Source organism: Monosiga brevicollis, genomic scaffold, assembly GCF_000002865.3.
Source record: "Monosiga brevicollis MX1 MONBRscaffold_20 genomic scaffold, whole genome shotgun sequence".
Taxonomy (NCBI): Eukaryota; class Choanoflagellata; order Craspedida; family Salpingoecidae; genus Monosiga; species Monosiga brevicollis.
Genome location: NW_001865057.1, coordinates 6,173 through 29,921, shown reverse-complemented (window position 1 = coordinate 29,921; position 23,749 = coordinate 6,173). Strand labels below are relative to the sequence as shown.

The 23,749-nt window shown below is 53.8% G+C and overlaps 7 protein-coding genes across 7 annotated transcripts in view; 4 read left to right on the top strand and 3 right to left on the bottom strand.

The window, feature by feature from the left end:
* Positions 1-128, top strand: part of MONBRDRAFT_33475 (uncharacterized protein) — a gene marked incomplete at its 3' end in the record, with an annotated part of 4,484 nt that extends 4,356 nt beyond the window's left edge. The window contains exon 4 of the mRNA XM_001748026.1: positions 66-128. Coding sequence (XP_001748078.1) covers positions 66-128 — 63 coding nt within the window. The remainder of the gene's footprint in view (positions 1-65) is intronic.
* MONBRDRAFT_33474 (uncharacterized protein) lies at positions 91-1,772 on the bottom strand (the record flags this gene model as incomplete). Its single annotated transcript, XM_001747946.1, has 5 exons — positions 91-325; positions 431-564; positions 663-829; positions 976-1,046; positions 1,164-1,772. Coding segments are annotated over 5 exons (1,215 nt in total), but the record flags the coding sequence as incomplete, so codon positions are not given.
* Positions 1,773-2,664: 892 nt separating this feature from the next.
* On the top strand, positions 2,665-7,084 carry MONBRDRAFT_38083 (uncharacterized protein; the record flags this gene model as incomplete). The annotated part of the gene is made up of 10 exons (XM_001748025.1): positions 2,665-3,161; positions 3,260-3,299; positions 3,415-4,200; positions 4,304-4,438; positions 4,665-4,907; positions 5,090-5,370; positions 5,633-5,706; positions 5,809-5,904; positions 6,019-6,164; positions 6,328-7,084. 10 exons carry the CDS (start codon positions 2,665-2,667, stop codon positions 6,904-6,906), a joined length of 2,877 nt encoding a protein of 958 aa, XP_001748077.1. The 3' UTR covers positions 6,907-7,084.
* Positions 7,058-8,454, bottom strand: MONBRDRAFT_33472 (uncharacterized protein). Its single transcript, XM_001747945.1, has 4 exons — positions 8,289-8,454; positions 8,058-8,080; positions 7,892-7,970; positions 7,058-7,778 (listed from the first exon to the last, which is right to left on the bottom strand). Exons 1-4 carry the CDS (start codon positions 8,410-8,412, stop codon positions 7,630-7,632), a joined length of 375 nt encoding a protein of 124 aa, XP_001747997.1. The 5' UTR covers positions 8,413-8,454; the 3' UTR covers positions 7,058-7,629.
* Positions 8,455-14,161: 5,707 nt separating this feature from the next.
* On the top strand, positions 14,162-14,968 carry MONBRDRAFT_33471 (uncharacterized protein; the record flags this gene model as incomplete). Its single annotated transcript, XM_001748024.1, has 3 exons — positions 14,162-14,266; positions 14,345-14,413; positions 14,504-14,968. 3 exons carry the CDS (start codon positions 14,162-14,164, stop codon positions 14,741-14,743), a joined length of 414 nt encoding a protein of 137 aa, XP_001748076.1. The 3' UTR covers positions 14,744-14,968.
* A 553-nt stretch (positions 14,969-15,521) lies between these two features.
* On the top strand, positions 15,522-23,044 carry MONBRDRAFT_33470 (uncharacterized protein; the record flags this gene model as incomplete). Its single annotated transcript, XM_001748023.1, has 28 exons — positions 15,522-15,675; positions 15,823-15,931; positions 16,052-16,103; positions 16,202-16,258; positions 16,356-16,418; positions 16,564-16,791; positions 16,948-17,035; positions 17,199-17,299; positions 17,387-17,509; positions 17,577-17,674; positions 17,915-17,981; positions 18,063-18,129; positions 18,217-18,401; positions 18,503-18,580; positions 18,688-18,793; positions 18,902-18,972; positions 19,120-19,229; positions 19,323-19,428; positions 19,587-19,657; positions 19,730-19,857; positions 19,945-20,021; positions 20,116-20,327; positions 20,471-20,665; positions 21,041-21,103; positions 21,217-21,275; positions 21,347-21,815; positions 22,003-22,612; positions 22,636-23,044. The coding sequence occupies 28 exons, from the start codon at positions 15,522-15,524 to the stop codon at positions 22,747-22,749; spliced, it is 3,861 nt and encodes a 1,286-aa protein (XP_001748075.1). The 3' UTR covers positions 22,750-23,044.
* Positions 23,045-23,295: 251 nt separating this feature from the next.
* Positions 23,296-23,749, bottom strand: part of MONBRDRAFT_33469 (uncharacterized protein) — a gene marked incomplete at both ends in the record, with an annotated part of 6,265 nt that continues 5,811 nt past the window's right edge. The window contains 2 exons of the mRNA XM_001747944.1: positions 23,296-23,505; positions 23,618-23,718. Coding sequence (XP_001747996.1) covers positions 23,296-23,505; positions 23,618-23,718 — 311 coding nt within the window. The remainder of the gene's footprint in view (positions 23,506-23,617; positions 23,719-23,749) is intronic.

Sequence of the window (23,749 nt, the reverse complement as noted above, 5' to 3'; positions counted from 1 at the left end):
AAGGAAAGGGGTGCGAAATGCCCAAGTTGTGCGAATTGCTCCTCAAAAACGCATGAATGTGGCAGCAATGGGGTGTGCCGTGCGCAAGGACCTTGGCCATAAGCTCGGTGGCAAAGCCACCCTCGTAGTTGCGTGAGGAGGGCACGCCATCAATTACACCGGGGCTTGGGTTGTAGGTGTCACTGGACCAGCAGCGGCCGGTGGAGGTGTTGATGATACCGGCCAAAACTTTTGGGTCCATGCCCATGCGCTGACCCAAGGCCATAGCCTCGCAGGTGCCGAGCATGCCAATGGCCAGAAGCATGTTGTTGCACATCTTGGCAACCTGACATGAAGGATTATTGTGGCGGATTGAACCAGAGTGAGAAGCAGCCCATTCTCCCCGCCATGTGCTCTAGCAGACAAGAAGGGGACGTAGGGGGGGACCGACCTGCCCCGTTCCGTTGGCACCGCAGTGCACGACATTCTTGCCCATTGAGGCGAGAACGGGGGCCGCACGATCAAAGGCGGCCGGCGTGCCGCCGACCATAAAGGTCAGAGTGCCAGCTTCAGCGCCTCCGACACCTGCCACGCATCGATCCGATTCGGTCAAGTGAAACCATGCTGCGCTTGACGAAGAAAGGGGTACGAGCCAAGCCAGGGAGGGCACTCCATCTACGAACCGCCAGATACGGGGGCGTCCAGCATGGCATGGCCACTCTCTTCAGCCTCGTGAGCCAGCAGGGTGGCCGTGGCCACATCAATGGTGGAACCATCAATGAAAAGTGTATCGGGCGAGGCCGCCGCAAAAAGGCCCTGGTCGCCCTGATACACGCCCCGAACGTGCGAGCTGTTGCACGCGAGCATGCGTGCACGCGCAGAACAAAGTGCCAAGCAAAGGGGCGGCAAAGCCGGCGACAACGTGAGTCATGCTCGCGACAAGGACGAATGATAATCACGAGCACCACGCCATTCAGAAAGCGTCTGGCCGCGTACCCTTCCGGCAACATGGTAATGACCACCTCGGCACCTGCAGCGACCTCGGCGACCGAGTCGGCAGCGCGAGCCTGGACACATTGACGTTAGAGGCTCGTGAGCGGAAATCATGTGGCTCATACATAGCTACTGGTACAAGACCACAGGTACAAGCTTGAATGGCCCAATTGAGACCACGATTAACTCACCTTGGCCGACGTGGCTGCCACCTCGTCAACGGACTGGCGATTCACGTCGTACAAGACGAGATCGTGTCCGGCCTTGGCGACGTTCTTCGCCATACGGTTGCCCATTTGACCAAGGCCAATAAAACCAACGCGCGCAGCCGCCGCCAAGCTGGTACTGAGGTCCCGGCGCGTGCCCACGGCGGCCAATCGCCGCAGCGTCCCTGTCGTCGCCATCATCATCATCTTCTTCCCGTCTGCCGCTCTGGTGCCTCTGGGTGACCCTGGTTGGAAAACACACACACACACACACACACACACACACACACACACACACACACACAGAAGTAGGCAAACAATACAAGGAGTGGGCACACACACGTTGCGTGACCGAGAAAACGGCAACCGGAGCAGAGATGCCTTTTCGGCTGTTGGCGTATTGGTCTGAGTAGAGGCGTCGCCATCAGAGGCACGCATGGCCGCGGCAGTTGCATCGCTATGCAAAGAACAAAGACAGGGCGGCAGATCGGTCAGTGGCGTAAGGCAGGCGCCGAGTTGACAGGTGCTTGCCCATGCAAAGAAAACCGCCACACTCTCTCCCCGATGTGAGCTCTCGCCTTGCAACCAAACCATGCCTGCATGCCTCACGGGTTGTGGGAGTGGTGTGCCGGCAAGCGATGGTCATATGCACACAAGCACCCTAACCCCGTTGATGCGCCCACCCACTGATTTGAACTAAAGCTATTGGAGCTGCTGACCCTCCAACTGTTCCTTAAGCTTCTTCGAACTTCCCATAGTGTGTGTGTGTGTGTGTGTGTGTGTGTGTGTGTGTGTGTGTGTGTGTGTGTGTGTGTGTGTGTGTGTGTGCTGATGACGTCATGCATTGCTGGTCATGTCAAATGGCAGCAACGACGGAGGCTGTGCATCGCCGGCCCCCGAGCAGAGCCGTGACACGGAGCCCAGTCTCTACGTCTTGGAGCTGTTTCTTCACCAGCCGTCAAGCACGGAGCAACGGGAACCAGTCGTTTGAAATTGAGCCAGGGAATGAGAATACCATCCCCCACCCCCCCATTCAAGGCTTGGAACACATGGGATTGTTGGAGTCGTTTTAAAAAAAAAAAAAAAAAAAAAAATTTAACTTTGATGCGCATGCGCGCTCACACACACACCACGCGCGTTGCTGGCATCATTTTCCCCCTTTTTCGGGTCGCCTCGAATGCATCGTGGGGGTGGGGGTGCTCTGTGCCGCCAACGTGGGGACGCGCGTTTGTGTGACTTGGACTTTGACAGTATAGAAGTTGCTTTGGGCTGCCGTGCGGGCCGTGGTCCAGCATTGCGTCTGCCCTCGCCCGAACAGAAAAAAAAAAAAAAAAAAAAGGCCTCGTCGTGTCTATGCAGGCATTGAAAGGAGGAAAGCATGACCCAGTGGTCTCGTATGCCCTCGAGTTTCTGCTAGTTGTACCGCAGCAGCAGTGGTTGCTGGTCCTCGCACTGTGACTGTGTCTTGAACTGCCAACCCGCCAGCATGGATCCCAAAAAGTCAACGGGCATCGACCGTGACTCGCTGCTGGTGCCCATTGAACAGACGGCATGGCGGAGCTGGAACAGACGCCACTGGCTCGGCTGGTTCACGGTGGCCATTGTGATAGCCGGTATCTCAGTTCTCGCTCGCATCATCTGGCCAGGCACTCTCATCGCCAATGCCAGCGTTCCTGCCTGGGGCATCTTTATCGTCGCAGCCATTGGCCTTTGGATGGGCGTCTGTGCCGTGGTCTGGTTCACAATCACCATTGCCATCAAACTCGACAAGTCTCAACGGCGCCGCCTTGTCTTCACTGCCCTCTACACCAGCATTGCCTATTTCATCTGGAGTGTTCTTGTCATCATTGTGTTTGAAGCCGTCTTTGGCGTCAATCCCTTTCCCGCCCGCCGTAGCGATGGCTCCGAGCGCACCCTTGACCGAGATGCAACCTTTTGGATCCCTCGCCTCTTCATTGTGAACATCTTCCTCGCCATTCTTCTGTACGCTCCTCTTGGGTTTCGACCCCCGATTCTTTGAAAATGCCGCCCGTCCCCTCGCAACATCCCGACTCCTAGCTTATTCCTTTTTCCCCGCTTAGGATTCTACGTGCCATGGCCCTCGTTCGCCTGCGCTTCGGTGTACGTTGCACCCTTTTGGGTGAAAGCGCGCCGCAACGTTGAGTCCAACACCCGCGCCTTTTGCTTTGTTTGCGTCGTTCTTCTTCACTCTGCTCCATGATGTGACCTCTTGCAGAACCGCATGCTGCAGTACGCGCACCAAGTCCAGCAGGTTCTAGAAGAACAGGAAGTATTGGAGCATTTGACTGAGGACATGCAAATGGCAGAGATTTTTGATCCACAGCCCCGTCCCAAGCTGACAGAGCAGCCTGCCATTACCGAATACGATGCCGCCATCAAGCTCCAGGGCATGTTTCGAGGCTTTCTCCGCCGCAAGAAACGCAAGCCTGAAACAACCGATGCCAGCGTCAACAACTCTACCTCCCTCGGCCAGAGCCGGGGCTGGGGAGGACGACGCACATCCGCTCAAGCAGCAGCACCCCTCAGCACCATTCAGTCCGGGAACACCCCTGAAGCCACCCCGGTCCCAGCCCCAGTCCCAACCTCGAAACCCGCTCGAGATCAGAGTCCCGCCCGTACACCCAAAGAACTCCTCAAGGAGACAGCAGTGGACACAGCTGGTGAGAAGGGGCCGACCCCCGTGCGACGCGCTAGCTCGCGCCGGACTACTTCCGTTATCGAACGACCCGCCCCCGTCAATCTGCGCGATGACGACGGCGGCTACCTTGACTCGGTCACCTCACGCAACGAGGAGTCGACCGAGGTGTCGGAAAGCAGCCATAAGCACAAGGCCAAGCGGAAAAGGCACAAGACCAAGCATAAGCGCAACAAGAGTGACACTCGAAGTCAGGAGGAGCCTCACATGTCGGATTCAAATGAACGCGCTTCAAATCCCTCTCGCCGCATCAATCGACACAAATCGCGCGTCTCCAAAAGCAATGCCCATCGTGTCAAGGGCGAGGTATCTTGTCGTAGCAACCCCACAACCTGCCCGGCTTGCCTAGTTCTTGTTTTTCTCATCCTTGATCCCATCACCATCATTTTTGCGTGTCGTGGCTTGGCAGGCGGACAAGGCTATCCAAGACCTGATTGAAGCCAATGATAGCGAGATGACCGCAGCCATGTTGGTGGGGTTTGAAACAGTGCGCTATACCTATCTCACGACCTGCCACGGTCGCTTGGCCATCAAGAATCGCAAGGTATATTCTTCGACACTCTTGCAACTCACCCAGCATACCCTGCTGGCCTAACTGTCGAAAGAGGGCCGGGCAGAGCGCCCATCTTATTGTAATTCAACGTGTGTTGGTGTGTGTGGGTCCCATGCACCTTCTCTCATGGGAGGGGTTTTTTTTTTTTTTTTGTTTTTCTTTTTTCTTTTTTTTTTCCTTTTTTTTTTTTTTTCCTTTTTTTTTAATGCTTGTCTAGCTGGCCATGAAAACAGCCGAGGCGCTTTTTTATCGTCATGAAGTCGGCGATCATGTAGCCATCACAGCCCTGGCTTCGCCCTACGTCAGCTCGCCAGATATGCGTCGGCGCATCCTTGAGATGTTTGACCCACACGATAAGCAGAATCTCGCACTTAGCGATCTGGAAGAAGCCATGAGCCGCGTGTATCACAAGCGTAAACATCTGGCGCTCAGCCTCAAGGATCTAGACTCGATCGTGCAGGTGCGTTTTTGGTGCGGTGCATGTTGCAATAGCTTGCATGAAGGCTTGCATGTTGGACGTTGCCAGACACAGACAAACAGAGACCATGCCTCATCGGCCTCTGCTCTTGGGACCATTGATGCGAACACATCTCGATGCAACTTCACCTTGGGCACTGCACTGCCTTTTGAACGAGCGTGCAGGCGTTGGGCTCCTTCTTGACAGCGGCGGTCATCATCATCACCCTTTTCCTGGTGAACATTGTCTTCTCCACGGGTGACTATGCGGAGGTCACGGTAACGGTTGGCACAACGCTCTTTGCGCTGTCCTTCATCTTTGCCGAATCGGCCAAAAACGTGCGCATCCATCGCCTTGACCCATCTTGCTTGCCCTTTTTCTCGGAGCGCGCTCTGAAGTCTCACGACCGCTCCTGGCTTGCTCTGGCCGTGTCTTTTAGCTCTTCAACTCGTTCATTTTCCTCTTTGTACGTTGCGTGCTCCATCACTCCACCACCCCTCCCTAGCCGAGCTTTTGCAACCCAGCTCATTCTCACGCTGCCGTCACTTGTTGTGCAGGTCATGCACCCATTTGATATTGGCGATCGAGTGTGCGTTTTACATACAGTCGAGGCATTTGTCTTCGATGGTCGTGCTTGCAGCGAGTACCAACTGCTCACTCTTTCTTTCTTTCTTTCTAATTTTTTTTTTTTTTTTTCATTTTTTTTTTTCGGTCGCTTGCGTCAACAGCCATGTGCCGGGATGGGATCCCATGTATGTGATTAGCATGAGTCTCTCGCAGACTGTGTTCCGTGTTTGGGACGGTGAGTGGCCATACTACAGATTCTACCTTTGCCTGAGCTCCACTGCTGCCACAAAACGGGATGCATCAAACTCATGCTCTGCATGGTTCCGTCCGTAATCAGGCCGCGTGGTGACCATTGCCAACCATTCCCTATATCCCAAGGAGTTGACGAACATTCGTCGTGCTGGCCCCATGACTGAAGCTACCTTTATTCAAGGTTGGTTGCGCATCTCCTTCTTTGCAGAGACTCACCAAGAGTCAGCCGCGACCGAGCCCTCGCAGTCGGCACAGAGCCATCTGTTCTAACACTGATTCTGGCAACATCGCATAGTGTCCGTGGATACGCCATGGTGGAAGTTGGAGGAGCTTGAAAAGCGCTACCGAGCTTTCCTGCGCACTAAATCTGCTGATTTCGACGAGACGGCATCCTCGTTCTTTGTCCGAGACATTGATGTGGGAGACGGCAACGCGCTCAAGGTATAATGGGGCAATCTCCGCTGAACCCTGTCTCGTCCCAGGACCATCCACATCCGCCGAGCAAGGACACACAAAAATAGGTTTCCATTTCTTTCTTCTCTCTTTCTTCCCTTTTCTTATTCTTTCCCCTCTGCGCATTGGTGTGGATATGTATCTTGTGTAGGTGGGCTTTATTGTGGCACAGACGACCAACTTCCAGAACGGTGAACACGTACCGCGCAAGCACATGCTGATTCGCGAGATTGTGTCTTCATGCAATGATCTCGAGATTACCTATTGGCGTCCACGCCAGCGCGGTGCTATCATTGAGGGGCCCTCGGACGTGATGGGCTATTCACAGATGCCCAGACCTCAACCAACGGAAGATGGCAAGGGAACAACAACTACATCTGCTACTGTACGCACCCGACCCACCTCACCCAGCCCCTCAGAGCGGGCTGCTGGCCGCCTGTCGGCTTTTGCCACGCCACGCTCGGATGTCGCGCCAGAGGTGCGACCGAAGTCATCCTTGGCTACAACTGTGACGGCTGAGGCGGGCGCACCCAATCAGGTGGCGCCGCCAACCATTCCAGTCAGTCAAACCCAGTCCTTGCCAGTCCTTCATCACTTGACCGGCCACACGCCAGCGGGTGCCTCAACAACCACAGACCCTGCCGTGCCGAGCGATGCGACGGCGGGCCAAGCAGCGGTTCCCACTCGGGGCCCGCCCCAGGAACTGGCGCGAGAGCCGGTGAAAAAGTAGGAGCATTTAATGTTCTTCCCTGCTCTCTCCCCTCCTTTCGCACACTTTGCCTGCCTCCATAGCCTGTGATGGGCCTATGATATTCTGGTGCCATGTTCAAGCTTGGGGAGAGGTGAAGCGTCAGTTTTACGTGCCTTTTGAGACAGCTAGTGAATCCTGAATCGCAATTTTATTCGAACTTGAGTTTACCAAGGCACTCAACAGCGACTGTGTGCAAATGGACGTGCGTCTGTGTTTGCATGCAAGTCGAATCATGTGCCCAACTCAACTCGCTGACAAGCGCACAAGCAACAAATTGGAAGGGCGAGGGGGGGTCCTCTGCATGACAAGCAAGTCAAGTCAGCAGGATCAAGGCATCACCAAAGCCAGTAAAACGCTCAAACGAGACCTCTGCGCAGCCAAGACCAAAAGGCAGACCGACATGGGAAGCTCAGCACGGCGAGTACAAGGAAGCGCAAGTTTTGGAAGCAAATTGACGATCCATCAGCCCTGACCAGTCAGGGTGGGCAAATTTTGGTCTGGGTAAAGGCTGAAGTAAAGCTGGAAGAAAAGCAAAACGCAGAAAGAAGAATGCGCACACGCACACAGACACTCAAACAAATACAAGCGCACAAAAGCTGCTCTCAGCTTTAAAAAAAAAAAGGAAGGAGGAAAAAGGCTGAGTCGGTAGCATCCGTTAAATCTAGACACTGGTGCGTGTGGGCCCTGCCCAAAACAGCAAATTTACTCGGTTGCGTTGGCCTGCAGATCCTGCATAATCATGAGGAAGACCTGGGGCGGCAGCTGGCGCTTGAGAATCTGAATCAGGTTGCTAGGGTTCTGGCTGATGCGGACAGCGTTGGCAAAGTGCCGCGCGGCCAGCTGTGGTTGGGCTAAGAACCGAAAAGGGGCAAGAAGGCAACCCAGAAGTGAGCCCGGCGAATACGGACGGCTCCGACAATGCAAGCGACACAAGCTAGACGGGGTATCGCAAATTTTGACGTACTAGCAACAAGAGCCTGGCCCTGCTCGATGCACTTGTTGAAGATGGCCTGCAGTTGATTGGGGTCAATCGTAGACTGCTTCTACTTGCCAAACATGAATGAGACAAACCGTCAAGAGAGCATTCAAACCAGTGCAATAAGCAATCGGGATGGGGTGGGAAGGCTGACCTTGGCATTTTGCTCCTCACGACCTGATAATGGTGAAGTGAAACGTTCGAATTTGCAGGGAGAAGGAGCAAATATTAAAGCGCCAATAGTGAGCTGGTGCGGTGCAAATTTGTTTCACCATACGCGAAGGAGGGAGATCAACAGGAGAAAAAGGCGATGCAGCCTAGCCAGATCCCACTGGCATTATCTGTCGTAATGAGCCTGGTTTCATGCTTGCAGCCGATCACTTACGCTTGCGAATCTTCTCCTGATAATCCGGAGCATGGGTGCGCTTGTAGTCAAAATAGACGCAGTAGGCGAGGCCAGCTGCCAGGCCGAGGCCACCTACAAGCTTGAGTCCCGTGCTCATCGACATGATATCGTTGCAAAAAGAAGATGGACAACGTGCAGGGGCAGCAAGTCTTCTACAGCTGAGAGGACCCGGCAAAGGTTTTGAAAGCACCAATCATCCATCAGTGGCAAGCACAGCGGGCAGGTCACGGTATAGCCTCACGCATCTCGGGAGCCGTTCCGACTGAACGCAAAAAAAAAAAAAAAAGAAAGAAACAGTAACACAGCACGATATTTTGCCCTTCCTGCTCACACTCTTCACATAGACTCCCTGACGCAGTGGCGCAAGCTCAGTCCCCCTTTCTGATGGTCCCGCCATCCCAAGAGCACCAGCGTCTTGTTCAGCTTGTTCGGTCGAGCGCTGCCATTCCGTGCCATTCCGCTTCCCACATCCAACAAGCGCCAAGGTCCCGTTGGTCTTGCTGTGCACTTACAGCGCGTGGTTGTAAAGTGCATCAAACAACACACTTCCACCCTCTACCACCTGGTCCAAGGCGACTACTTTAAAGGGGTGCTGAATATCCTCTAATATTGAAAATCGGTGAAAGTGCATGTTGGCTCACTTGATGTGTAAGTGTGAGTGTGCATGTGTGTGGGGGGTGCTGGCAGGCACTGGATCCGAAGTGGCAGCGGCGGCGGCGGCGGCGGGTGGTGGGGTGTTTGGAATCGGGATCGATTAGGTGGGCTGAGGTTGGGAGGTGTGTAGCCAGGTATAGCGTGCCACGGATCGGTGGAGGTCATGTTCAGGGCTTTGAGTGATTCCTTTGCACAGTTGGAAGCGGAACTTGATCAGGCCGTGCAACGAGCCCCTCAGGTCTGTGTCAAAGCAGGCTCGGACAACCCTCGCGCCAAGGTGCGGTCCAGCTCGACGTGGCAGCTTTAATCGCGCGATTCGGCTCCTTTTTGCCGTTAGAAACGAGATACCGCTGCTGCCACTGAGCCCAATCTCAATTTGTCAGAGGCTCACGGCCAAGCCAACCCAAACTGGGTTCCCTTCTTGGCTCCTGGCCATTCCGCGGAAACCGCTGCAACTGATTCCAGCTCGAGCTCGCGCACGGCCCGGCGCTCCCCTCGGCGCACGGCTCGGCGTACTTCTCGGGCATCCAGTGATTCAGACGCTTGGGACGAGTGGCAAGCCGTCCCAACAGAGATGGCAACCCCCGACGCCCCTGAGGCGGGTGCAACCCCGACCGCGGCCAGCGGGGCGCGCAGCAAGCTGGCTGCTATGAGCAAGGAGGATCTTATTCAGCACAGTGAGAAACAGCTCACCCTCCTCAAGCGTGTGAAGGAACGCTATGAAGGTATGCTTCACCTCTGCGCCATAATCATCAAGTCACATTGGTGACCAAAGGCGTGCGGAATCGAGTTCATTCGCTGCTTCTTCCCGTTCCCGCACCCCTGTGGCATTGGCATGTCTTGGGCATGAATCAGCCACACGAATCGAATTAGAACAGCTCAAGGCCAGCGGTGGAGGTGAAACCACCCCGGCCTCTCCAGCCGCAGACGAGACGCTGCTGCAGCTGCAGAAGATGAAGCGCCTTGCTGCTGCGCTACAAAAAAAGAGCAAGGAAGCCGAAGCACGGGTATGTTGGAGACGCCATGGCCCCTGTCCTCAACGAATGGCAAGGGCACTTGGAAAGCTTGCATGCCGGATGGATTTGCTGCTTTTCGCTGATTGCATTGTCATCTACTCCTGCATGTGGCCACCCACCCATCGCTTAGGTCACGGAATTGGAAGAGAACAATGCCCAGGTAGAGAGCAAGGCTCGTTCTTGGCTTGGCTCACATCTCATCTCCGAGGGAATCTTACTCTCATCATCCCTATTCCTGCCCCTGCATCTCTGGATGACATCAGACGCTGGCTCTGCTTTCGCGCGCTCAAGAGGAAAAGGCCGATGTTATCAGCGAACTGACCAGTCACCAGCAACAGCTGCAGGCCGAGCGCGACTTACGAGTATCTCTAGTCTCCGAACTCGATGAATTGCGTCACAGTCATGCCACAGAAGATGAGAACGAAACGAGACCGGACGTTCAGGCGCTGCAAGCTAAGATTGAAGTCCTTGAGACCCAGCTGCAGCAACAGGCGGCAGATTTTCAGGTTTGTGTCAACGTAAAAAAAAAAAAAAAAAAAAAAAAGGTTTTTCGCCTAAACCAGCTTCCGAGAGGCAGCCGTGGTGCTCCACTTATGTCAACGCACGCTTGTGTTTCCACTAGGCCGCACAGCAAGAGCAAGAAAGCCAGATTGCAAGCCTACAAACTCAGCTGTCGACGGCGCAAGAACAGCACGTGCGCGCTCTGGCCACCGCTGAAGCTGCCACCCAAGAACGTCAGACTGAATTTGAGGTATTGCAGGCTGAGTATTCTGGTCTACAGGCCCGTCTAGCACACCTGGAGACGGTGCAGGATCAGACAGCAGAAGCAGAAGCAGAAGAGTCAACGCGAGTAACAACTGCCCAGTTTGAGCTAGACGCACTGCAGACCCGCTTTGATAGCCTGCAAGCCGCGCATGAGGAACTAGAGAACCGCTATCGTGCGGCACAGGCCGAGTTGGAGCAGCAAGCGACGCCCGAAAATAATATTAGCGACCAAGCTGCTCAGGAAGAGATGGAGCAAGTGCAGACGCAGCTCAACGCGCTGCTGCTGGAACGTGATCAGTGGGCTGCACAGCGTGCAGACCTTGAGTCACAAATCTCGACCCTTAGCAACACCCACAGTCGGCCTGAGGCGACTACAGCTGCGGGCTCACCCACCGATGAAGATGCCGCGGCAACCCATGCTGTAGAGATGGCCCGTCTTCAAGCGGCGCACACCTCGTTGCAGGAGCAACTGGCTCTCGGTGAGCAACGCGAGCACGAATTACGCGCCGACATGGCTCTGCTGGAGAAAGCGAACGATGAAACACAAGCAGCTTTAGCCCAGGTGCAGAGTGAATTGGAGACGGCACGCGCCAGCCAGGCTGTTGGTGAGCAAAGTGCAGCCACAGAGGCTGAGGCGCTAGCAGCGGCGCGTGCCCGTGTTGCTGATCTTGAAACTAGCCTTGAAGGTGTGCAGGCCCAACTCGCGGCTGCGCAGACAAGCCTGACGCAGGAGCGAGACCTCTTGGAAAGTAGACATGCAGAGGAGGTTGAGGCGTTGGAACTACGCTACACAACAACTCAGCAAACCCTCGAGGACCGCAACACCCAGCTCTTTGCTGACTTGAAGGCGCTACAACATCGCGTGGAGCAACAGCAACTGACCATCACCCGACTTGAGGCTGAGCTGCAAGCGGAAAAGGAGGCGCATGGTGCTGCTCAGGCCCGCCTATCCGAAGCCACCGCCGATTTGTCCCAATCCACCATGCTTGACCTGGAGATTGCCGACTACAAACGTACGGTGGACAAGCTGCATACCCTCAACGAAGATCTCAAAGCTGAGATGACCAGTGTCAAAGCGCGTGCCAATGAATTGGAGGCCCAAGTCAAGGACCTGCGGTCCAATCTGACCACCGGTGCGCTCCCCACGCCGTTCGTTGTGTCTGCATGTATACTTTTTTGTGCCTGTCCGTTTTGGGTTCTTGGTTTTTTAAGATGAAGCGTGTGTGTCATTGGCCGCGTCGCAAGATCATGCTGTTCGTGCGCCTCTATGGTCCATGTTCGTCTTCAACCCGCAGGAGAGACCGCCAAGTCAAAGGCCACTGAGCAGATTGGTAAGCTTCGCTCCCTTCTCCTTAAGGTCAAGAATGAGCTCCAAGAACATAAAAACCAGCTCGAGCAGAAGGATCGCGAGCTTGCCGCAGCACGAGACGAGGTGTGTTGTCGTCGTGGTCCTTGGCACGCCCACTTGCTTCAGAATATCTCTCGCATCTACACGCGCGCAATAGCCTGATCTCACGGGGCCTTGGCAGACGTGATTTAAAAGGCCACCTTACTGACAATGTTTGTTTTTTGTTTCATTTGCCTGTGCGTGACTGTTAGATTGCAGACAAAGAGGAGCAAATGCAGACAGTTTCACAAGAGCTGGATAGCTTGAATCAGCACGTCACCAACCTGGAGGCCTTGAATCGTGAAAGCGAGATGACGCACGACGTTGAAAAGCGCGACCTGCGATTCCAGCTGAGCACCTTGCAACGTGAACTGCAGACATCTCAAGCAAATCTGCAGTCGACCAACGCTGAGTTTCACAAGTACAAGGTGAGCCGGATTCAACCGGCCAGTCCCAACTTGCATCTAGCCGAAACCGCGATGTGATACCAGCAGATGTCGCCTGCAATGGGATTTAACGAGTATGTGTCGACTGAATGCGCACCTAGGTCCGAGCACAGTCAGTGCTCAGCCAAGAACGACAGCACCAGGAGCTGCAGGGTATCCGGGAGAAGCTTGAGGCCGCCAAGCAGAGGGTGAGGCGCCTGAATGTACGCCCTTGCTGCTTGCAAGCGTTTCCTCCTGCTTAGCCACGTGGCATGCCATAGATTAAAGGGCTCCAGGACGAGCTGGCGCAGCGCGAGGCCGTCGTGGCCGATTCACAAACAGCGTATCGTGAGCTTGAAGGTACGACAGCTCCCTTCGTCAAAACCTGGACTCGCGTGCAATTCACGGCGGGGACCTTTGTGTTTTTGTTCTTGTTTTCCTCTTTTGGTTTTGTGCGTATAAATGCATTGCCCATGAATTGTGAAAACACTGACACGAGGCATTGATCACGATAAAATAGAGCATGCCAATCGTTTGGAGGGTGAATTTCTCCGCGCCAAACAGCAATACACTGAGCAGGCTCAGCAGAGTGAGGAAGAGGTACTGCATTGAGTTTTCAACTTATCGTGCCTTTCTGAGATGCCATGACTAGCGGATTCCTTTGCCGGTCTTACTTAATACTCACATCACGCCATCCCTTTTTTGACTTGGGTAGCTGAAGCGCCTGCGCGAGGTCTTAGATACAACACACCATGACACGGAAGACTTGCTGGCTCGTGTCCAAGCGGACAGCCAACGCATCGTAGATGAAGTCAAGGCCAAGAGCGCCGCACGCCTTGAAGAGCTCGAGCTGGCCAACGCCGAAAAAGATGACCAAATCACTGTGCTACGGTTTGTGCGCAATCAACCTCGAGCATTTGCATCTGTTTATATTTTGCTGTTTGGGTGGATTGAGCTCCTGTCCTTATCCTCTTAAGAGATCTACCCTTGGGTCGATGCCTTCTTCTTCTTCTTCTTCTTCTTCTTCTTCTTCTTCTTCTTCTTCTTCTTCTTCTTCTTCTTCTTCTTCTTCTTCTTCTTCTTCTTCTTCTTCTTCTTCTTCTTCTTCTTCTTCTTCTTCTTCTTCTTCTTCTTCTTCTTCTTCTTCTTCTTCTTCTTCTTCTTCTTCTTCTTCTTCTTCTTCTTCTTCTTCTTCTTCTTCTTCTTCTTCTTCTTCTTCTTCTCTCTCTCCCTTGCCTTTATCATGATTGTGGCTCATTTTTGGCACTGCATGGTTTTTGCCGGGGCTTCAGCGCCCAACTGCACGAAGCACAGGATCAGGTGGCTGACTCGCATCGAGAACGCGGGCATCGGCGCTCATCGTCACAATACAGTGGCGCCGGTGATCATCGGCAAACTGCTTCGCAATCCTTTCAAACACAGCATCTTCTCCAAGAGGTTGAGCGTGAACATGCCAGCCCGTCAGCATCAGATAGCAGTGGCTTAGACCTGGCTGGCTTAATTGCCAACCGATCACCATCGGAAGTGTCCGGTTAGTTGGTGCGCTTGCAAGAGGTGACTTTTTCTGACCGCATTTTCACAAGCTTTCAACTCGACTTGCCAATGATGAAATCCGATTTTTGGTCATGGCTGGATGTAGATGCTGCAATCAACCTGTCTGGTCTAACGCCGGAGCAGCTCGCCCGCGCATTTACCAAATCCCAGCAGCAGGTGAGACATGCGGTCTAAACTTGGGCTCGTAAGCAGCCCTGTCCTCGACCCTGCTAATGGTGCCTGCACGCCAAATAGGTCGGTCACCTGACTTCTCTGCTCAACGAGAGCGAGGTGAATGTGGATCGACTGACGGAGCAACTCAAGGTGTGCTCTGCTCTGCTCTCTCAAATCTGAAAGTCCGCCTGTTGCACCACTTGCAGCCCTCTTCTCACGTGCGCTGCGTCAAAACCATAGTTGCTGAAAGACGAGCTGCGTCGAAATGAGCGCAGTGAGACGCGAGGTGAGCTCAACATAGAGTACTTGAAGAATGTTATCCTACAGTTTTTGCAAAAACGCGATGAGCGGCCCCAGCTGGTCCCTGTGCTCTCGATGCTCCTACACTTTACCCCCGAAGAGCTAAATGAGCTTCAGCAGTTGCAAACTGTCGACGCTCCCCAGGCCGAACGTGGCGGCGGCTGGTTTCCGCGCTTTTAGTCCACGTGCGCTCATCACTCGCGCTGGCAAGCATGACCACGTTGTGATCTGCAACCAAAACAATATGGGATAATGCTTGTTTGTTTTTTGGTTTGTTTTTTTGCTTGTTTTTTTCCCTATGGCAGCGAGACCAACGATGCATGCCGCCCTTTCTGCGAGGCTATGAATACTCATCCTCAAGCCATCATTGGCGTTGAAAATAATTGATGATCCTCAAACCCGAAACACCCGCTCGTCCAAGATGGTTGCGCGGACTGTTGATGATGCCCTTGGTGCTTGTGTGTGTTGTGCGTATGTGTGTTGGTTCATGAGTTGCTTTTAATGTTGTTACATCCGATGTTGGAATTGTCACGTTTCTTGATCCATTTGGCGCATCGCGTCGGATGCACCACAACTCGTTGGCGGTTGGCGGGTGTGCGCGTGTGAGGGTGTGTGTGAGTGCGTGTGCGTGTGTGTACGCGCGCGCGTGTGTGGGTGGGTGGGTGTAGGCACACTGGTGGACTGGTTCGAGGGAACACTAACGTCTGACCAGTGTGGTCTTCAGCCGTGCAGCTTGGCTGAGGCTTCGGAAGGCAGGTTTGCTAACACAAGCAGCTGTGAAGGTTCAGGAGCCACACGCCCCGAGCCAAGCTTAGGCGCAGTTCCTCGGCCCTTTCAGCCCCCTTGACCACACGGCCACATACCAAAGCACAAAGGTCCTAGCACTCCAACGTCATGTCGGTCACACGCGGGCAGTCACTCAACCAGGTGCGTAAACCAACGAGAGAAAATATTCTTGATGGCCATCCTGGGTCAAGTTTGCTTGAATGCTTTGGTCTCACACCCGTCACATCTGGTGTCTTTTCAGCTTTTGGCAGCGGCCCAGAGCATTTCTCGGCTGGCTCATGGGACTGATGGCGTTGACTGGGACCGTCACTTGCAGCTCAACGTTGGTAAGTCTCAGCGTAGATGTACAGAAGCACACTGCGCGTCTCGGTCAAGTGAACATCGACCCACGCCCCGACGCGAGAGCAAACAGCTTTTTCAGCTCCCCTGTTTTGGCCTGTGTTTCGACCTCTGATGGTTGATTCTCGGCGTAGTGGAATGGAATCCCAAAGCCTATGCGTTAGAGAGTGGATGCAAATACTATGTGCTACTGCAGATTGATGGTGACCTGGTTGCCAGCACGCGCGCGCTAGCTGAGGACCGGTGAGTCGTGTCGGCCCTGGTTGGGCTTTCCCCTGCGTACATCACCTTTATCCCCACCAGGCGAGGCTGTAGATTCATGGTGAGTTGCCGCTCATCCGGTGTGGCCCACAATTTTGGCAGGCCATTTTGGCAGGAAGATGTGCGTGTCCGGATCCCAGAGGACTTTGAGCTGGTCTGTATCGAGAAGCGTTTCGCTCACCGCCGCCGCCTATTTGCACGTGGTCATCCAATTGTCATTCGCAAGAGGCCTCACTGTTTGTTTGTCGACAGATTCGGCTTGTCCTATATGCGCGCAGTGAGCGGACCAAAGATGAACCCATTGCCATGGTGAGACTCGGCTCAACTTTACAGGCCGCCCTGGGCACCTGGTTCTTGACTCGACCCCGCCTTTGGTCGTGCATTGGATCTCCTGCGATGCTCACAGGTGACCTTGGATAAGCGAGAAATGCTGGCCGAGGGCCCGTTGGACAAGTGGCTGCCGTTGCGAGTGAGTAAAAGTGGGCTGTCTTTTTTTTTCCAGAGTTGCACGGATTGGCAATGCTTCGCCATGCATGTGCAGTACCGCCACGCATGCCTCAGACTAGCCGGCTGACTTTGCCTCTCTCGCAAATCAGCCTTTGGGGGATTCTCAGGTCATGGGCAAGGTCAATATTGACATCGAGATCCAAGCCCATCGTGACATTCAAGAGCCAGCGTTCCAACGCGCCGCCATGGCACCAGACACTCTGATGGCAAAAATCATGATCATTGAGGGCGCCACGTTCAGGCTCCCGAACCTCTATGCCCTGATTACCCTAGATCAGAACGCCGTCAGCGGTGTCTATCTCCATACGCCCGATGCTGTTTACAAACACGCCGAGGTGCGTGCGCTTCAACTTGCATGCCATGCCCTTCCTGCTATTGTTCTTCCCAGCTGGCCCTGTTCTGTTCTATTGTTTATGGGCGCGCCGGAAGCCACCTAGCTTTGCACCCCAGACCCCGTTGTGATTTCTTCTCATGTGTTGCTTGCTGCGCAGCAAGTGTGCCACACCAAAGTTTTCCGACGTGATCGCGACCCTATTTGGTGTGAAACCTTTGTTCTTCCCGTCACCCCCAAGCAGATTGGTGCGTTCCCCTCCCATGTATGCGGCCACCCATCGTGAGCGAATACGCGGTTCTGGACTAGTGGAATACTCTTCCAGCCGGATTGATCGTATCTTTTTGGCTCACTCTGGGGGCCCCATTGGCAATTCAGCTGTGGATCAAATGAAGCTTTGTTGGCCGACAGGCGTAGCACCTGTTGTGCGCGTTTCCGTGTGGCAAGCATTGGAAGATCAAGATGACCGTCTTCTTGGCTTCTCAGTGGTACCAATAGAGTCCAAACACTTGGTAGGTTGTGGTTGAGGGCTTGTGTCTGTGGACGTTTTGCATTACAACGGCGCAGTCACTGAAAACACGAATTGTTATAACCCGCAGGCTACCACGCGTGCGACACGTTGCAAGAGCGAGGGCGCTGCCTCCACACTGGGAGCTCTTGGTGAATGGTTTGCCGTTCAAAGTGAAACTCTGCAACAACAGGTATTGCTCCTGCTAGAGAAAGTATTGCCACACACCTCAAATTCTTCAGGGGTGGCTCAATCGAACTGGTCTTTGATGCTTACAGCAGGTTAAAGAAGAGACTGCGGAGGTGTTGCCTGAGCTTGGATCCTTGCGCATCAAGGCGGTGCTGGCCGAGTTGCAGCTACTTCCCATTGACAATTACGAGTATGTTGGATCATACCTGTTGGATCATACCTTGAGTTTTGTTGCTCGTTTTTCGATTTTGTTCTCTTCTCTTCTCTTCTCTTCTCTTCTCTTCTCTTCTCTTTTTTTTTTCCCTTGTTTCTTGGTTTATCTTTTTTTTCTTCCTTCGTCAAAAAGACGCTCCCACATTCTGCACATGACGTGCAAGGGCTAACGACAATGTTGCTTGTTTACATCATCGTCTCCATCTCTTCTCACCAGATGCTTGCAAACATTTTTGCGTGAAGCTTTGGAGTATGAACCCTTTCATGAGTCGCCGATTCTAGAGGTATCTTTCAAAACGGGGCGCTTGCTGCCTTGGATTTGACCGCACAAACTCTCACCTCTCCGGTCGTATGATGTGCTGCAGTTGGCCCAACGGGTTAAAAATTTGGAAAAGCTGGCTCGCACCCTCCTCTTGGCATACCAGCATCTTGGTAGGGCGACCCTGTGATAATCGAGCCCAGCAAGCACCGCTGAGTGAAAACATCTTGTTCAAATTTGCCTGCTGGACTCGCCCATAGATCGTGATATAGAGTTTGCGATCAAGGTGGCGCAACACGACATCGATCAATGTTCGAGCGCGCCCACGCTATTCCGTGGCAACACCTTGGCTACCAAAGTGGTCGAACAATATTTGCGCATGAACGGCAGCAACATGTTGTGGTACACCCTCAGTCAAGTCCTCAACGAAGTCCTTACTCATGAGGTTAGTCTCTGCGGATTTTGTATGGTGGCCATAGGCCTGACACATTTGCGTCATTCGATCCGACCGTCTTATCGTCTGTATCGTATGGCCTTTTGTTACAGGTGGCTTTGGAGATCAACCCTGACCTTGTGAGCTCACCCGCCGTCTTGGAGCAGAACCAGTTTCAACTCAAGCAGCTCGTACGCATGAAATGTATCCTTGCTTGTCTAGATTTGGCCACCGATGCTCTGCGTTTGGCCTAAGCCCTTGGCGCCGCTGACCCCTGCTCTATCACACGTTCGAACAGGTTGAACAGGCCTTGATCGACATGGTATCATCTACCTCTATGGTCACCGATGACATCAAAGTGATCATGACGGCCATAGCAACAAAAGCCCGCCAAAGATTTCCAGGTGTGTCATCCCAGCCAACAAGGCGATGCCGAAATACTTCACTGTCTTTTGAGCTTTGCGTTGTTGTGTTATTTTTGCCGTTCACCGATCAAATTACCATCTCGATAGAGGATTCCACCACACCGTTGCGGGCTGTGAGCGGCTTTATCTTTCTTCGGTTTTTTGCGGCCGCCATTCTCGTATGAGCCAGCATGTTGTCCGAGAGATTTCTTTGTGGCGCGCTGAGAGCAATGCAAATGCGTTCTAACCGTGGTGTCACCCCATTGTCCGCCGTTGCTCCCGCGTCATTGCATTCCACCTGCATGCATCGACATGTCTGAGAGCAGAATCCGCAGTCGTTTGACCTCTGCCAAGTCATTCCAACGCCGGCCGTCAAGCGCACTCTCACCCTGATTTCCAAGCTGGTTCAAAGCCTGGGAAATCTTGGCACCGAAAGGTACGGCACTTGCATGCCCGCTTTCAAAGGGCCGCCCAATCCCCAGCCCTTTCTTTTTATTCAACGAGGTGTCTCTGCCTTGCCTGCAATTAGCAACCTGAAAGAGGCTTTTATGAAAGACATTTTGAAGAACGTGCATGAGCGCCAGAGTGGCCGGGTTCGCTTTTTCCTAGACAAATTGTCCTCATTGAAGGACCATGTACGATTGGCCTGCTCCCCGCGACCGCCGTGCGGCCAAAGCGTTCCATCGTACTCTGCAGTTGTTTCACGTTTTTTTTTTTTTGTTTTTTTTTTTTGTTTTTTTTTTTTATCTTCTTCTTCTTCTTCTTCTTCTTCTATTCCTTGTCTTTGTCACAGGAGAGTGCAACGCGTCGACTCAGCTCAGCATATCGGCCTGCCGGCAGCCTTCTGGCTGTCATTAAAGAAGGGTATGCTTACGGGTCGGTTGATGTTTGAAATGCTGGGGCGGTTTTTTCTGATCGTGCGTACATGCCACCTAGTTTCTTGACCAAGCGAGGCCTTGGTCGAAAGAAGAGCGTCATGGGCATGAACGTGAGCGGTCTCAAAAACCTCAAGCGACGCTTTGTCATCCTCAGCAATGAAGGGCTATCTTATCACAAGGATAAAGGTGAGATATGAGTATCCAGGCGCTTCCCAGCTCAATTTCGGCCGTGCTGCATCTGAACGGCTTCCGTCCTTGTCATATCCGCTGCAGGTGGCCCGGCTCTGGGCAAATTTACGCCTCAAGACATTATTGGCGTCGAGCTGGCCCAGGAAGACGCTTTGGGCGAGGTATGCCATGTCTAGTCATGGACGCAAAGAAAGAACAAAAAGACGGTGGTCGCTTGACTGATACAACGTGCTGCATGGGCATCAATCTGTATAGTTTGCTTTTCAGGTGCTGCTGGCCAAGCAACAACCTCTGTACCTGGCGGCCGAAAACGCGGTGGATCGCACAGAATGGATTTTGTCCTTGCGCCGCTACTGCGAGAACAACATGGGGCTTAGCCCCACGTATCACCCAGGCCTGTATGCGGGAGCCTGGACATGCTGTGCTAGCCGGGATGACGAGGCCCCGGGTTGTCGGCCTTGCACACGGTACGCCACCCTGTGAATTGTTAAACTGGAGGTTTGGGCAAGGGGACCACCTCTTTTGTTTGTTTGTTTTTTGTTTTTTAAACCGTTGCCCCTTTTTCGCACTTTAAGTCGCCCTCATGTTTGTCGTACGCTGCGTGGGGCAGGGAATCGAGCGAGCGCTTCCCACGACTGCGGGGATTTGAGCGTCCGGAACTGCGTTTGACGATGGAACAGGTATATCAGTTCTGCCTTGAGGCACAAGGGGCCCTGCAAGCTGAGACACACAAAACTGTTACCCCTGGTCTGGGCACCTTTGTCAGCGTGACCCAACGCTTGTATTTGCTTCATGAGGAAAAGAAGTAAGTGCCCTCGTGGCTTGGCAAAGCTCTGTGTGATGCGCAATAGCGGAGTGGCTTCTCGCTCGTGCCTCGCTACTTCTGATGTGCACACTTGGTCCCCCCAGGCTACCAGAACCAAAACCGGGTTCCAAGTGTCGGCCGCACCACAACGCACGCGCCGTGTCTGCCGCACTGAGCTAGCGGTGCTGTGCACATGCCTCATTTCCCATCTCGCTCACGACCAGTTCCTGGTCTGATAAATTCTATTAATTGACCACCTTTTAAAAAAAAAAAACGAAAAAAATCCGATTCACTAAACGATGTCATCTATTCTGGTTTGTTCTTGTTCGTGGTAAACTCACTTGCATTTGCGTTAAAAATTTTATTGATGAGCAGCAAAACATGCCATCGGCGTGTGCTGTTTGTCGGCGGCCTTTTGGCTGGCTCACCAACCGCGAGGTCAGTGGGACAGACAGCCTGGTGGGGTCCGAGCACGTGGCTTTGTGTAGCGGCCCTCCTGCACCTGTGGTTCAATCGCTGCTCTGAAGCTTGAACTGCGCGCTCATGTATAGGGTGTCTGTGCCGTCTGCGGGTGCTACTTGTGCCATGCATGCGCACAGCAAAGCCGAGGGTCCGGCACTGACAGCACATCAAAACGCTGTTGCCCAACCTGTGCAAACCAAATGCGGGCGCCCGATGCAGCAAACAACACCAATGCAGCTGTCGCGTCAGCCTCTCAACAGCAGCATGCAGGCCAGCAACAGCAACAGCACCTGGATCAGCTTCCCCGCTGGCTGCGCGAGCAATATGAGCGTCGTGGTGTGGGCTCAAGGTCTTTTCAGCCCCAGGCTCTGAGTCCAGCCCGACAACTAGCTCACAATCCTACACATGTGCCTGCCAATGCCTCGCAACCCACACCTCAAGCAGACATCATGCTTGAGACTGACTCAGCGTGTGACCAGGCGCTTCCTTCGTCTTCCCTACCCTCCGTGCCGCAAGCGCAGAAAGGTGACGCGGCTCCATTTGAGCAACCAGCATCCATTCCCACTATGGACGAGCTGCAGCGACGCTTGGAAGCCTTACGTGCCGACAGGTCACCGCAACCAGCCTCAGCCCACAAGACGGTCGATGCGGGCGCAAGACTGCAAGCGCGGTTGGATCAAGTGCGAGGGTGCGTCGACATGACCCGCGCTAATGGCAGCCCTTGGTTTCCTTTTTTTGCTCGTTTGCTCCCGTGCATGTACATGAGATAAGCAGCTTGGTACCGCGCTGACCACTGCCTTGCCGTGCCTGGGGCACGAATCATGTTGATTGGCTCCCTTTTTATGCTCCTTTTTTTCATGTTCATCTTGGCTCAGGCATCAAGGTCCACAACAAGGCCATGTATCTTCGGAAGCTGATCTTGCCGAACGGTTAGCCAAGGTCTCGGGTGGCCAGCGCGTCATCCAACATGCACGTGTCAGCGACTGGCATGATGCAGCTCAACAGGAAGCAGATCTGTCCGAGGCTGAAAAGGCTGATTTGCTCGTGCAGCAAGCCATGGACGAGGCGCAGCTCGCCCGTGGAGCCGGCCTGCACGCAGACGGCGACGCTGCATCAAACTGCAGTGACGCTGCCGATGACTGGTTGGATGAACAAACTTTACGAGACCTCGCGGCCGGCAAGTGGCCCATCCAAAAAATCAACGAGGGAGACTCGGAACCAGGCGCGACCCTCGATGCCAAGGTTGAACACGACTCGGACCCTAAGGACCTGACTGCAAGCCGCGCATTACCGGGCGATGACGGGCCTCTTTCAGCCGATGCTGACATGCCGCTCGTCGATTTGGCCCAGCAATGGCAACGAGACGCCGATAAAGCACAGACTTCTATCAATTCTGACAATGCTGATATTACCACACTCCTCGGCGATGCGCAGGGGCTCATTGCTCAGGGTGACACTGATCAGCAAAATGCCGACACACCACAGGTTGACAAAGCTGCCTCGGGCAGCATGAGCGTCAGCGCACGCGCATCTCGCTCAAGTTCTACATCATCATCATCATCATCCTCTTCATCGTCAACGTCAAGATCCACGGCATCGCTCTCTGTCTCAGTGAGACATGAGATGGTGGATGACACCAGCGTCGCAAAGCTCAATCAAGCTGCAGCAGACGTGCTCAGAGAGGCCGCGACATTGACCACACCCAAACAAGACGCTGGCGTGTCAGCTTCAGGAAATGAGTCGGCTGGCCCAGATGCGCCATCGCCAACGTGAGGGCCTGGCCGTTTCAGAGCATTTTTTGCCTGCATATCGCTTCAATCGCTCGAGCTGTGCTTGCTTGTGAGCGCGTGCAGATGCATCTATGATTCCCCTTCCTCGCTCTTCTTGTTTGCCATCTTACTAATAAAAATCCCAAACCCACACTGCGGCAATCAGTCCAAGAAGGGAACAAAAGTACATCAACAACGTCACGCCAATCAGCATTGTGAGTAAAGAGGTGCAGTGTGGCTCCTGAACGCCCGTGTACGAAAAGACACTCAACAGGATGGGGAGCTTCTTTAAGAATTCGGTTCGACTGACCATGACCATGTTAATGAAGAGCAAGCGCAGGTGGGGCGGAACCAGCGCAAAGTTGATAGTCAAGGCCGGGATCCATGTCATGGCCGCCCCTAAAGGTAAACCGAGCATTGCGCTGCGTTGTTACGCACAAAACCCTGATCTCGCTCCGTGCCATGCCAACACCACAAGCTGAGATCCTCACCTGTCATGACTGCAACGTGGTTCTCGCGGGCACGGGCAATGGCCGCCTCAAGATCAAGGCCGCCCATGAACCCAGTGTAGACCAGCATTCCAAAAAGAATGACGGGCATGGATATACTCTAAGAGGAAAAGGGCCCGTGGGTTGAACGAGAATGTAGAACCAATTCACAAGCGGACCAGCCCAGTGTGGTTTGACAGATGTGTGTGGCCCATGGTAGGCGAGCTGCGCACCTGATCCAGCATGGTCTTGGCCATGGCAGCGCGTAAGGATGTTGAGGGACCAACCACGCGATCCAGGATTTGAAACCAGTGATGAACCCAGGGTGCGTGAACTAGGGCATACCTGCCCATGGCCATGCGAGG